Genomic DNA, 15527 nt, shown 5'->3' on the forward strand with positions numbered 1-15527 from the left:
ATGAAACAGAGTTCAATCCTGCTTTTGCAGCTCCTTCTGGGGACGTGCTCGGCTTATTCCTATCGTAAGTGTGATCTGGCTGTAACTATGATATCTTTGTTATAAAACATTAAAGTCTCACTCCACTCAAACATTTACATAGGTAGGTAGGTTTATTGTCACAATACAACAATTTATAGAGTGAAATTGAGTTTTGTAACTCCCTATATAGCAGACAATATACATTAATACTGAAGAAATTATAAAAAATGGTAAACAGAAATAAACAATAATCAATGGAGCAGTGCTGAGGTTGATTAGAGTTTAAGAGTCTGATAGCTTGGGGGGAAAGCTGCTCTACAGTCTGGTGGTGCGGCAGCAGAAACTTCTATGTCTCTTCCCAGAAGGCAGCAGGGTGAACAGGCTGTGGCTATGGGGTAATGGGTAATGTCCTTCAGTATCCTTCGGGCTCTGCGTAGGAACCTCACCTCACAGATATCACTGATGCTCGGGAGATGGGTACCAATGATCTTCTGAGCAGTTTTAATCACCCGCTGCAGAGCCCTCCGGTCCTGGACCGTGCACATCCCATGCCAGTTTGTGATGTTTCCAGTCAGGATGCTTTCTATTGCTCCCCTGTAAAAGCTGACAAGAACTTGGTGTGGGAATTTGGCCTTCTTAAGCTTCCAAGAAATCCAGTCGTTTCTGAGCTTTTTTCACCAGCATGGAGATGTGAGATGACCACGTCAGGTTCTCTGTGATGCTGATTCCCAGGAACTTGAAACTGTTCACCTGCTCCACCTCAGCACCGCTGATGTAGACAGGAGTGTGTCTTTATCTCCTTCTTCCTATAATCAATGATCAGCTCCTTGGTTTTGCTGACGTTGAGTTGTGAGTTGTTCTCTTAGCACCACTCTATAAGTTTATGAATTTCTTCCAGATATGAAGTCTCATCGTTGTTTGAAATCTGGCTGGATGACGGTGGTGTCATCCGTAAACTTCACAACAGAGTTCTCTCCATGTTGGAGGATGCAGGCACGGGTTTATAGTGTGAACAGGAGGGGGCTGAGCACACAGCCCTGGGAGGCTCCGGTGTTGAGTTAAGGTGGAGGAGGTGTGTCTGCCAATCCGAACTGAATGGGGTCTGTTTGTGAGGAAGTCCAATATCCAGTTGCAGAGTGTTGCATTTAAACCCAAAGTGCTGAGTTTACATGTTCTTGGTCACTTGGATGTTTGAGCTTCACTGTGCAGAATGATTCATGTTTTACAGTAGAAGACTGTTTTCATGTTCATGTGCTGAAGGGGGAAAGTTTCTCTGTGCTCATCTTAAATTATAATAAAACAAACAGAATATGTTATGTTTAGTTATTTGTGTATGTCAAGGTGACCAACCTTTGTTAGTCAAATGACAATCGCTGTGCGGTAATCTCTGCTACATTTGTATGTATTCGCAGAAAACGTGGCCTTGCGCGGCCAAACATCTCAATCACGTCTGTTCACAGTCAGTGAAGTTGTCTATTAAACATCTTCAGCAGGACATTTATGCACTGAGTGAAAACTTGACTATGGAAATAGATGAACTATCAGCAATTTATTGGTTGAGAAATTTATTTAAGCTTCAAGTATCTAACCTCGCCATATCATCATTGTTGTGTTCATAACTTGTTTCAGCTGCTTAATTTTTCTATTATACATTTTAATGTGTATTTCAACTGTCTTGTTCATAGAAAATGTGGCCTTGCGTGGAAAAGCGACCCAGTCAAACCGTTTAGAGCACGCATTGGGATCTGCCTACAATGCTATTGATGGAAACCGTGAATCTAACTACCCAGCTGGATCATGCACCCACACAGTTGAACAGACAGACCAACCCATGGTGGAGAGTGGACCTGCTGGAACCCTATATTGTCACTTCTGTCATTATCACCAACAGAGGAGACTGCTGTCCTGAAAGGCAGACTTGTGGAGGGACGTTATGTGACCGTGGCTTTACCTGGTTCAGGAAAGGTCCTTACACTCTGCGAAGTGGAAGTCTATGGGTACCGTGCCCCAACCGGTGAGAATTTGAACTATTATGTAATTAAGTATGACGCTGAAGGAACAGAAGATGTGATTTTCTAGATGATGCTGCCTCATTTTCTATACAGCTAACAACTCCAGAAGTTCAATCACATTTGTTTGGATTTTTAACCTAATAGGGAAAATGCACGTTCTGGTATTTCTTGCTACTGATAGATCTCACCTTTGCACAATGGTATCTATTTGAGCAAATGCATCTCAAGTCTAATTTGCAATACAGTGAGATGCGCCATTGCCCAGTCGGATGTTTAATTTTGACAGCTTAAAAGAAGAGTGGGTGTGAGTATTGCTAAGTTAGTTTGTGATGAACCAAGATTTGTACAGAATGTAAGACAAGAGTTAAAAACAAACTTTAAAGTGTGGTCATGGAAACCCTTGAAGGGGGAGTTAGCGGTAAGCGGCCTGTATTTTCTTTTGTTCTTTATTCTGTTAGGCAAGTTCGTTTGTAATAATATGAATTGTTTCTTTATTTTGGCTATGCTCTCCCCAACATCTATGTTTCTCAGGTTAGTGAATAAATTCATCTATATTGAAGAATGTTCTTAGTGGGCTTAATTGATGTAACAGTATAAGGTAAGACAGGTCAAGCTTGGAGTCATTAGCTGACCCCACAAGTGTTCACTGACCTTCCAGCTCTAGTTATTTCCCTCATGTCCTTCTTAGGGAGACAACAGTTAGACTGATAAAGACAGCAGCTCAGGCGTCAGGCTAGCAGATATCTGTGTTTTCTGGGAATCTCACTAGGATGTCTACAAGAACGTACTGACTCCACAGATTAGAGTACAACTGGAATGGATTGAAATAGATTCCAATATGACGTTGCATTGGAGTCTAGGTTAAGACCAGTTAAAGATGACCTAAAAGGGAAATCTACAGGCACTAGGGGGAAGACAGAAACAAAAAAGCTAGGACCTAAAGATGTTATACTTAGGTGTTGGCATGTGATGTGTTTACATGTTGTATGCTGACACTGTATCTCCTCGGCAGGGATCAATAAACCATGCTATGTTAAGTTTTCATCAGTCTCCATCACACCTGAACTCACAATGCTTACAATAATTGTTCAACAGTCTCTGTTTTGGACTGCATCAGTTGATGTACTGGCACTTCCTGGGAGTGGGAAAAGTGGGGAACACATTTTTATGTTGTGCTCAGATTTCCCCTAGGCCTGGTGTAACACTAACATACAAAACAATTTATACATTAACTACAGCTTTCTGCTGGTGCATTCTTTAAATTTTGCAGTGCTGATCCAACTTTCCATAACCTCACCATCTTTTACTGTTTCCTATTACCACTGCAAATAAATCACATATTGGGGCCACTTTGTTTTCTGCAAAGTGCATCAGGGGAAACTAGGTGTCAGTGCTGATGTTTGCAATTGTGTCCTTTGTTCAGGAGAGAATCTGGCACTCCAAGGAAAAGCCACACAGTCGTCACTGCATTCTACAGGTGTTGCAAATAATGCCATAGATGGGAATCGTGCCAGCAACTGGGCCCAGGGCTCTTGTACTCACACAACGAGCGAATTCAACCCCTGGTGGCGACTGGACCTGGGCAAAACCCATAAAGTGTTTTCTGTTAACATAACCAACTACTTATCTTATTTACGACTTAATGGAGCTGAGATCCGAATTGGAGATTCTCTTGAAAACAATGGCAACAACAATCCCAGGTATTTTTCAGTTATTAATTAAAATACTACTATAACATTTAGTTTGTGATTATTATATATCCCTCATTGATTTGGTTTGGAGAAACACATTTATGCTCAGTTTAAAAAATCAAGGAATATAGGTTGGGCATAACTGTCATTTCATATCAGTTAATTCAACTGACCATTCGGTGAGTTAACAAAATAATTTCGTCTTCAAGAAGAAAGGTGTGTACATTACATATAATTGTCTCCTTCTGTCCTAATGATTTTGTTGCACGTGATTTATATATATATATTTTAATCCTTTATTTGAATATGTACACATCTGTTCCTATCTTATCTTTTTGGGTTTGATTTCTATTTATTTTTAGTCCTTTAATGAACTTATAGTTATTTACACATTTTGTTTGTTTGTTGTTACTACTACTACTTTATGTTACTACTGAGGACTCTCTTTTTGCTGTTAAGCAGTTGCATTCAAGGATGAAATGTGCTCTATAAATTTAAGTTTGAATGATTGATTGATCTAATCATTTTACTGTAAATGGATTATGCTAGACACAAGTATTTATATTTGTTCCAATCAACTATACCCAAAGGCAGGGTGAAAACACGGCCATCATAGAGAGGGGGGAGACCCAATATCATTTAAATATGGAGATAAAACTTTTCAGACTGTCTATCCTGGAAGACATTCACAGTGCTGCACTTGGTTGAAAGATACAGAAAAGTTTCTCCTACAGTGACATGCTAAAATATCTGTGAAAAGCTTATTAAAACTGATTTCTGAAACATAAAACTTTTGGTTCACCACCTTGTGAAAGGCTATAGTCTATAAAAGGAAAACACATAGTAAAATTGGATATTTATATTGTTGCAATGTTCACTCAAGTAACGTTGTAATGTAACTCGAAAAGATAGCAATATTGCTCTGATATACAAAGAATGTTACATTTACTGTATTGGTGAGAGTGCTGCTTTGTTTGTTGGAGATGTTTGGTTTTTGTGCTCTATGCTTGGTCAGCTATAGCCGCAGCAGGTTTATGCCATCTCCTCTTCTCTGAAGTGGACAAAATCATCTCCATCATCAACACAGGATTATTAAGAGTCTTTTATTCATGAGGCAAACCAAGATACCTGGTAAGACAGCCTGGTCACCACAGACCAAGAGAAAAAGCAGTTGGACAAAATTGTATGCACAAACTTAAAACTCACTGGTACTCATCTGCTCTTCTGTCTGACATGAGACACAAACTCAGAGAAATACAGAATTTTCCTCATTCTTTGAAGCCTCTTAACTTCTTGGTGCCAGAATATAATTTACTGTATGCAGCTGCTGTTTGCAGTCTGCATCAATTGAGGTGTTTAACTAAGTTCTGTTTATTTTAATACATTTCACACTTTTCTCAATGAGCTGCTATATTGTGGTTTTTGAATTTCTTTTTTCACTTCTATTGTCCTGCACCCTGTTTTTATGGCCGCACATGGCCAAACACACTTCTTAGGACATAGTAGATGTGGCAATAAAGTATTGAACAGTGAATTTACAAGGCTAGTGCCAGACAAAATCGAACTGAAAAACATCATAAAAAGTCGCAGATCACTGATCTGCTTGATGAGCCTTATCTACATAAAAGGAAAAAGAATCTCCTGTGGTAAATCATTAATAAACAACAGCATGGGCCATGATAAGATGTGCACATAAATGTCCCTGTGTGGTTCACATCAAATCATATTCATCAACACAGAGCAAACAGAGGCTCCTCATCTTCTTCTGAGTTTATTTTGCAAGCCAAGGTATGTGGTTTTAGTTGAATAATCATGCTTTTAAATAGACAGTTTGGGGGCTTATTTTGATTTCCGATTGTTAAGGCTACACACACATGTTGTTTTTTTATTACCCACCGGTCAGTCAGTTACAATAGTGAGTTCATTTTTATGCACTTCGGATCTCTAATGTCTGGAACATAGATTGTTGTATGTCTGGGATAAATATCATACATTAATAATGTTGACAATGCTTATTTATGCAGTGTAAATCTAATGTTGACTCTATTCTCTGTCTCAGCTAGAACAATGAAACACAGCTCGATCCTGCTTTTGCAGCTCCTTCTGGGGACATGCTCAGCTTACACCTATCGTAAGTGTGATCCAGCGGTATCTGTGATATCTTTCTTAAAAAACATTAAAGTCCCCCTTCACTTACAAATGTGTTCTGCTCATTGTTACTTCATCTGGATGTTTAACCTTGACTGTGCAGACTGATGTATGCTTTACAATAAAACATGTCTGGTGGGGTGTTTTTAACAGGGTTGCAAAAACATTTCTGGTGCTTTCTAGTTGGGATTAAATGAAATAATAAAAAGCTGGTGGAGGTCACAAAAGGTTGTGGGTAGTAATAATGTAGGGTCACCGCATGTAGTCACTTAGAGATGGTAAATTGAGGTATGATACAAATCAAACAGTCATGTTTAGTTATTTGTGTAGTGTAGTCAACGTGACTGTTGTTGGACATGTGGCCATCACTGTGCGATATGAAGCAGGAATTATGTACGGAGTGAAAACCTTTAACTGATTATATGCTAAGGTAAAAGATGAACTATAAGCAACTTATTGGTTGAGACGTTTACGCTTACGAAGCTAAAATCAATATTTTCTATAATAATAATGTATACACAAAAGTGTGACAACAAGGTAACATTGTGAAAGAGTTCCTCGTAATGATGAACCTACAGACAATTATCATCTGAATCTGTAGCTTCGCTCAGCTTTATGGAGCTTTATAGTGAGTTTCAGCTCATTGTTTAGCTGTCTGGCCCACAATATCACTGTTCTGGTTCACTGTCATGGCGTTCATAGAGCCGTTTTCAGCCACAGCAGGCAGCTGTTGTGAAACATCTCTCAGCAGGCAGACACAGTTAGAGACTAGCTGGTAAACATAGTGGAGAATTGAGCAGGTACAGAGCCAGATATTTTCCACAGGAGCTGATAGGGACCAAAAACAGAGCTTTGGACAGAAACACACAGCTCCAAATGAATGATAATATTGCTGTGTAACTGAAGGATGTGGAAATAATAGGCAACTGTGTGCCAACAAGTTTTCCATATCATCACTGTTGTGTTTCTAAGTTGTTTCAGCTGCCTCATTTTTCCATTTTCCATGCCAACGTGTATTTCAACTGTCTTGTTCATAGAAAACGTGGCCTTGCGTGGAAAAGCGACCCAGTCAAACAGTTTAGAGCACGCATTGGGATCTGCCTACAATGCTATTGATGGAAACCGTAATTCTAACTACCCAGCTGGATCATGCACCCACACTATTGGACAGACCAACCCCTGGTGGAGAGTGGACCTGCTGGAGTCCTACATTGTCACTTCTGTCATCATCACCAACAGAGGAGACTGCTGTCCTGAAAGGCTCAACGGGGCAGAGATTCACATCGGCAACTCTTTACAAGACAATGGTGCTGCAAACCCAGTGTAAGTGAACGTTATGACTTATAAAATTATTTATCACACATAAGCCACCCAGATCGTGACACTGTGCCACTGCTCTTCTTCCGTGAAGGTTAACATTGCATTCCATAAAACGGCATTTGTTTTTTATGATTTTAGCAAAGGTGGTCCTTATTTCAGGCAATGTAGCTCACCTCCAGATAACTATAAGACATCCAGCATTTGCCTGTAGGTTTCTGGGTAGTATAGACTATTAGTTTGAGCACTGTGCTCATGTATAGCATCACATAATTTATATTTCATCCTCATGTTTTCATAGTTTGCAGAAGAAGAAAAAGAATCAAACCTGTTTATTTTAAACTGTAGGTTTTGACCACACAGAATGATCAATTTTGACTGACTGGCATATGTCTATTAATTTCCTTAAACAGACAGAGTAACAGGACACCTGTAGTGCAGATGGTCTATGTGTATGTGATCATTCCAAATTTTAAAATTAGTCACAATTAAAAAACTACTGCTGTACCTATGAAACAGTTTCTTCTCATCAGCTGTTTGTTGTTTACCTTGACAACATGTTGCAACGCAAGAAGCAGAGTTTGTACACTGGAACCATCTTTAATTTAAAACAAAAGGGTGAGAATCTTATATAATGAATTTAATGTAAGTTTTTAATCTCAGTTTGCTGGCAGAGTGGCCAAAGGATTGGTATTGTTTCTTACTTTATATTGCTGTATACCTTTCAAGTACTGCCAGTACAAAACAAATTGACGCACTGCTCTCTCTCTCTATTTTGTTTAGGGTTGGTGTGATTTCCCATATTCCAGCAGGCAGATCTTTAAAAATGGCTTTCACCACATTGGTGGAGGGACGTTATGTGACTGTGATTGTACCTGGTTCAGGAAAGTACCTTACACTCTGCGAAGTTGAAGTCTATGGGTACCGTGCCCCAACCGGTGAGAATTGATTATGTGGCTGATGTGATTTTCTATGAGATGCAGCTGCCTCATTTTCTATACAACCATAGTTACTCACACCAGAGTTTGAATTCATTTGAATGAAGAAAACATTCCCATTCTGTTATTATTGGATGTCTCCATTACAAATTGGTATCTTTTTGAGCTAAATGTGTCTTGACATTTGGTTGGTTTATTTTAAAATGTTATGGGTAAATTATAAGACAATATGTATAAGACAAAACAGTATCTCAAAAGTTACTGGGATTCTGGATAGTTTCCAAAAAAGTTAAGCAAATTTGTTATTCATTCAACAGAATTTAAACATTTACTACTGCTAGCTTCTACTGTATCCCTCTTACTACTGGAAAGGGCCACAATGTGCAAATAGGTTCAAGACAAACGCACATCGAGGCCACTTTGTTTTCTGCAAAGTGCATCATGGTCAGTGCTGATGTTTGCAATTGTGTCCTTTGTTCAGGGGAGAATCTGGCACTCCAAGGAAAAGCTACACAGTCGTCACTGCATTCTATAGGCATTCCATATAATGCCATAGATGGCAACCGTGCCAGCAACTGGAAACAGGGCTCTTGTACTCACACAAGCAAAGAATTAAACCCCTGGTGGCGACTGGACCTGGGCAAAACCCATAAAGTGTTTTCTGTTAAAATAACCAACTACAAAAATTTTTCCTTACGACTTAATAGGGCTGAGATCCGAATTGGAGATTCTCTTGACAACAATGGCAACAACAATCCCAGGTACTTTACAGTCATTCATTAAAATACTACTGTAACAATAGCTTGTGACTAATGTATATCTGTCATTGGGTTAGTTTGGAGGAACACATTTATGCTGAGTGAAAAAAAAAGACACTTAGCAGCAACTTCCATTTAACAATCCATTTATTAAATTGACTATTCGATGAGTTAACAAAGTCATTTCTTCTTCTACTAGGTGTGCTGTGATCTCAAGCATCACTGGAGGTTTCACCGCAAACTTCCCATGTAACGGAATGGATGGTCGCTTTGTTAACATAGTCATTCCTGGAAGAGCTGAGTATCTGAGCTTGTGTGAGGTGGAGGTGTATGGCTCCAGACTGGATTAGGTCTGAGGATTTTTAAGATTTATAATAAGGCCATTTCACATTGCAGCTGATTACATGATTCTCTTGTACAGACCCACGTTGTCATAGCTTATGCTTCACTGGGGGTCACCAGGGGTCTTTGAGGAGGTCACAGCCAGTTCCCAGCTAAAAGGGGAATCATATAGGGTTAGGTACCCTAACCCTTATTTTCACTATAATTCCATCCATGAGTAACACAGTGACAGAACGTATGACTATTTTGATGATGGGTTTCATACACTTTCTGTAATAAAACTTCAAAAAGCCCAAATCCTATCAGATGGGCAATCCTGGGACAAAATCTCATCAAATGGGGGTCAGTGGTCTAATTTGTGGCAGTTTAGCAGTCCTTGACGTGAAAAACCACTGGCTTAAAGCATATATTAAAGTTGCATTAATACATTTTACCACTAGGTGAAAGAATGACTCATTTGGAGTCGTTTTATGTCAGCCTGATCCAACCTGTCTCCTTTCACCTCTGGTATGGCATCCACCACTTAGAAGAATATCTGGTTCTTTAGCTACCAGATGTTCCACTTTGATCATCAGCTTAGCTGCTAACTTTGACTTCTGCTTTGTGCTGGTAGCATACAGTGGGTTTTCACTGAAAGCAGCCTGTCTTGATAGGAGCTAAGAAATGAACCATACATTTGTGTAAAAAAAGAGCTATGTTGGTGATGATTGTCTGTGTTTTTGTCACTATGAAAGACACCCTGGACATTACACATAATTGTCTCCTTCTGTCCTAATGATTTTGTTTGTGCTTGCTTGTGATATCAATCCTTTATTTGATGTTTGTTTATTTTCATATATATACTTCTGTTCATATTTGATCTTTTTGCGTTTGATTTCTATTTATTTTATCCCTTAAATGAACCTATTAGTTATTTACATATTTATTTGTTTGTTGTATTTTATTTTTGCTGTCAAGCACCTTGCATTGCATTTAAGCACAAAATGTGCTATGTAAATAAAGTTAGATTGATTGATTAATTGAATAATTTTACTGTAAATGGGTTATGCTACATGAGAACGATTTTGTAAGACGTCCAACTACGTCAGAAATCAAAAGTATTTATATTTATTCAGATCAACCATACCTGAAGGCAGGGTGAAAAGTCGGCCATCATAGAGAGGGGGAGACCTAATATTATAGTGCCTGAACACAGTATAAATGCTGATCATTTCTTGACATAGTTTGAGAGGTATTACAAGTTATGTAATATTTTCAGTTCTGAAAGCTTTTTCAAGTAAATCATATTTATAACTTTGCACCTGTATACAATATAAACTTCGTTAAAATGTTATTGTTTTCTGCAACCCACATTTCCAAAAAAGGCACACTGCAGTGCAAATACAAACAAAATGTGATGATGTGCAAAACATTGAGATCCCATTTTTAATTGAAAATAGCACAAAGATAACTTATCAAATGTTGAAAGTTAGAAATGTTATTGTTTTTGGAAAATGATATGCCCCTTTTTTAAATTTAAGACTGGCAACCTTTTTATATACAGTCTACGCTAGCAACACATTTCAACAGTTTGGATAGTGGCAACAAAACACTGAAAAGAAAACACACAGCTGAACATCTCACATTTAATTATGTGAACTGGCAAAAGGTTAGGTTAGGTTATTGTCCCCAAAGGGAAATTCTGCTTGGGCACAGTGCAGTGTTGATTCATAAAAAACATCACAAAAGACATCACACTTCACAAAACACATCAACAAGAACCTGAGAAGCATCGACATGTTGTACTTCACTAGAGGAAAATATGAACACAGAAGAAAAAGGACAATGTTCACAACATAGTTCCATGGATTAAAGTGCAAGTGTGGTTATTGCACATTGCTGAATTGAACTGAACTTTGTGCAAAGTGGGTTGCTAAGGTGCTAGTATGTTTATTGCACGTTGCCCTATTGCACCGAGATCACAAGTAAAGTGCTGTAGTGCTCACATGTTTATTGCACACAACACTATTTTACATTGTTCAACAGCTTAATGGAGGCTGGCACAAATGGTAATTTTAGATGACTGGATTTGCATTTTGGTACACGGAGTCTTCTTCCTTTGGTTTCATATTCAGGGAAGAGGGGATGTTGAGGGTTTGATTTAATTTTCCTAGCCTGTTTCATAACTGCCTGATCATACAGGCTCTGTAGAGGCTCAGTCTGTCCTCAAGCAAGCTTGTTTTTCAACTTAACTGAACCATGCAGTAATTCCATATCTGATGACACTCTCTAAGATTGCATGGTAGGAAATCATCATGATCTGACTGCTCACACCATACAACCTGAGACACCTTAAAAAATAAAGCCTCTGCTGCAATTTGTCACACAGGTTGTCAACATGTGTATTCCAGCAAAGAAGACTGTCAATGTGGACACCTAAATATTTGTCTGAGGACACCTGAGTTACTTCCTGGTTTTTAATGACCACCGGCTCATGGTCGGTAACTTGCATCGGGTTGAAGACTATCTCCTGTGGTCAGATGATGTTTAGGTATAAAGGAACATCCCAGAGAGGCTGAGTCTTTCTCAAGTAAAGATGGGGAGGGGTTTACCATTTTTCGAAAGACTGAGCTGGAAAAGAGTGCAACAATTTAAGAATCTGGGGATTTTATTGTCTACAGTACACAATATCATTAAAAGCAATCTCTGTATTCAAGGGTCAATGCCGCAAAACACATTGGATGGCCGTGACCCTTGGGTCTTCAGACAGCACTACATCAAAAACAGACATGATTCTGTAGTGGACATCACACTGTATGGGCTGAGGAACACTTTCAAAAACCATTTGTTGCTGCATCCACAAATGCAAGTTGAAACTCTACCATGCAAAGTGGAAATGGTATATAAACCAGATCCAGAAACACTGCGGCCTTCTGTGGGCCTGAGCTTAAGATGGACTGAGAAGTGGAAATACTGTCCTGAGGCCTGATGAGTCAAATTTAGAAATTCTGTTTGGAATTCATGGGCACAGCATCCTCCAGGCTTAAGAGGAGAGGGGCGGTCTGGCTTGTTATCAGAGTACAGTTGATATGCTAGCATCAGTGACGGTATGGCGGCGCATTAGTGCACATGGCATGGGTAACCCGCACATTTGTGAAGGCACCAGACAGACAGACTTGGTTAGTTCAGCAAGACAATGCCAAATCACATTTTGCACGTATTAGTAAAATAATCTGGGGGCTAAAATGGCCTGCCTGCAGTCCCGACTTGTCACCCATTGAAAATGTTTGGTGCTTTATGAAACGTAAAATACGACAAAGGAGACCCCAAACTGAAATCCTACATCAAGCAAAAATGGGAAAACATTCCACTTTCAAGATTACATCAGTTAGTCTCCTCAGTTCCCAGATGCTTACAGACGAGGGGATGCAACAGAGTGATAAACATGACTGTCAATTCAGTTCAATTCAATTCACTTTTATTTATATAGTGCCAAATCACAACAACAGTTATCTCTGAGTGCTTTTCATAAAAGAGCAGGTCTAGACCGTACTCTGTGATGATATTTACAGAAACCCAACAGTTCCCACCAAGAGCAGCACTAGGCGACAGAGGCAAAGAAAAACTTCCTTTTAAGCAGGAACACGGGGGCAACAGGTGACTCGCAACCACAGATCCAGACTCCACAGCTCCAGAGCCAGAAACACCTGCAGGAAGTGATAGGAGGAGAGAGGAGAGGGACGAGAAAGCACAAGACTACCGGAAAGGGAAGAAGTCGAGTTAGTAACATGCATTAATTTATGAGGTTGCATAGAGAGGGAGAGAAAGAAGAGGAGAGAGGAGCTCAGTGCATCATGGGAAATCCCCTGGCAGTCTAGGTCTATAGCAGCATAACTAAGGGATGGTTCAGGACTCACTTGAGCCAGCCCTAACTATAAGCTTTATCAAAGAGGAAAGTCTTAAGCCTACTCTTAAATGTGGAGATGGTGTCTTCCTCCTGAACCCAAACTGGAACCTGGTTCCACAGGAGAGGAGCTTGATAACTGAACGCTCTGGCTCCAATTGTACTTTTGGAGACTCTAGGAACCACAAGTAACCCTGCTCTCTGGGAGCGCAGTGCTCTGGTGGGGTAGTAAGGTACTATGTGCTCTTTAAGATGGTGCCTGACCATTAAGAGCTTTGTAGGTGAAAAGAAGGATTTTACATTCTATTCTGGATTTTACTGGAAGCCAATGCAAAGAAGCTAAAACAGGAGAAATGTGATCTCTTTTCCTGGTTCCTGTCAGAACACGTGCTGTAGCATTCTGAATCAGCTGAAGAGCCTTAATGGACTTCGAGCATCCTGATAATAAGGAATTGCAGTAATCCAGCCTAGAAGTAACAAATGCATGGACTAGTTTTTCTGCATCATTTTTAGACAGGATGTTCCTGATTTTCGCAATATTAGGTAGGTGAAAAAAGGCCGTCCTTGAAATTTGCTTAATGTGAGACTTAAACGACATGTCCTGATCAAAAATAACTCCAAGATTCCTCACAGTGGTGCTGGAGGCCAGGGCGATGCCAACAAGGGAAACTATATCTTTAGATAATGCGTCACGGAGGTGCTTAGGCCCCAGAGCAATAACTTCAGTTTTATCTTAGTTTAACATTAGAAAATTACAGGTCATCCAGGTTTTAACATCCTGAAGGCACATTTGAAGTTTAGCTAACTGATGAGTTTCATCTGGTATAATCGATAGATATAACTGAGTATCATCTGCATAACAATGAAAGCTTATGGAATATTTCCTAAAGGAAGCATATATAAAGTGAAGAGGATTGGTCTGAGCGCAGATCCTTGTGGAACTGCATGACTAACTTTGGCGTGCATGGAGGATTCATCGTTAGCATGTACAAACTGAAATCGATCTGATAAATAGGACTTAAACTAGCTTAGAGCGGTTCCTTTAATGCCAATGAAATGTTCCAGTCTCTGCAATAGGATCTGATGATCAATGGTGTCAAATGCACCACTAAGATCTAATAAAACCAGTACAGAGACAAGTCCTTTGTCTGATGCACTAAGGAGGTCGTTAGTAATTTTCACCAGTGCTGTCTCTGTGCTATGATGAGTTCTAAATCCTGACTGAAAATCCTCAAATAAACTATTTCTCTGTAGAAAGTCACACAGCTGTTTAGCAACTGCCAGGATCAGGAGAGAGATGGAAGGTTAGATATAGGTCTATAGTTGGCTAAAACATCCGGATCAAGGTTGGGCTTTTTCAGGAGAGGTGTTAGGAGACGGGACAGAAAGGACTCAAACGCAACGCTCAGAGGGAAGGAGGTTTTATTGAGGGTTCACGGAGGGGGCTAGGGAAGAGGTGAGGGAGGAGAGGTGGACGCCGGGGGACGCGGGCACGGAGGGCCGAGGGGCAGGTGAGGCACAGGTGGTGAGGCGAGGAGGAGCTGGGAGGGCGCCGTGGAGGAAGCCCATTTATTAAACTGACTATTCGATGAGTTAACAAAGTAATTTCTTCTTCTGCTAGGTGTGCTGTGATCTCAAGCATCACTGGAGGTTTCACCGCAAACTTCCCATGTAACGGAATGGATGGTCGCTATGTTAACATAGTCAATCCTGGAAGAACTGAATATCTGAGCTTGTGTGAGGTGGAGGTGTATGGCTCCAGACTGGATTAGGTCTGAGGACGTTTAAGATTAATAACAAGGCCATTTCACATTGCAGCTGATTACATGATTCTCTTGGACAGACCCATGTCTTAATCACAGTTTATGTTTCACTTACATCATTAGAGACAGCAGTTACATGGTTTGAGCTGCATTAATACATTTTACCACTAGGTGGAAGAAGAACTCCAAAACAAGCTTTTGGAGTCATTTTGTGTTTGCTTGATGAAGCACATTTAACCTTCATCTCCTTTTAGCTTTGTTTGGTGTCCATGACTTAGAAAAATATCTGGTTTTTAGCAACTAGATGTTCCACTTTAATCATCAACTAGTTGCTAGCTGAGAGAAAAAATATATAGACAAACAAGAAGACTGTGGTTTTCCGTTTTGACACCCTGTACATTACACATAATAATATTACTGTAAATAAGATTAGATTATGCTAGAACTAAGTTGTAAGACGCATTGTCCAACCAGAAATCAAAAGTATTTATATTTGTTCCGAACTATCACACCCGAAGGTTGAAAAGCTTAAAAGTTTAAATATAGAGATAACACATTTTCAGACTGTCTATCCTAAAAGACATTCATAGTACTACAATTTGTTGAAAGAGACAGAAAGGTTTTTCATAACATGTCAAAATACTTTCTGTGAAA

At 39.7% G+C, this 15527-nt stretch overlaps 2 protein-coding genes across 2 annotated transcripts; both read left to right on the top strand.

Moving 5' to 3' along the window:
- On the top strand, positions 1-5787 carry LOC119898113 (fucolectin-like). Its single transcript, XM_038712274.1, is given in 6 exon segments — positions 1-64; positions 1707-1837; positions 1839-1933; positions 1935-2035; positions 3457-3733; positions 5784-5787. Coding segments are annotated over 6 exon segments (672 nt in total).
- Positions 5788-5791: 4 nt separating this feature from the next.
- On the top strand, positions 5792-10376 carry LOC119897039 (fucolectin-1-like). The gene is made up of 5 exons (XM_038710569.1): positions 5792-5855; positions 6910-7195; positions 7973-8127; positions 8609-8888; positions 9085-10376. Exons 1-5 carry the CDS (start codon positions 5792-5794, stop codon positions 9233-9235), a joined length of 936 nt encoding a protein of 311 aa, XP_038566497.1. The 3' UTR covers positions 9236-10376.
- The last annotated feature ends 5151 nt before the right edge of the window (positions 10377-15527 follow it).

This window comes from Micropterus salmoides, unplaced genomic scaffold (assembly GCF_014851395.1).
Source record: "Micropterus salmoides isolate LMB-PRFRI ecotype aquatic unplaced genomic scaffold, ASM1485139v1 Ms_hic_scaffold_11, whole genome shotgun sequence".
NCBI lineage: Eukaryota > Metazoa > Chordata > Actinopteri > Centrarchiformes > Centrarchidae > Micropterus > Micropterus salmoides.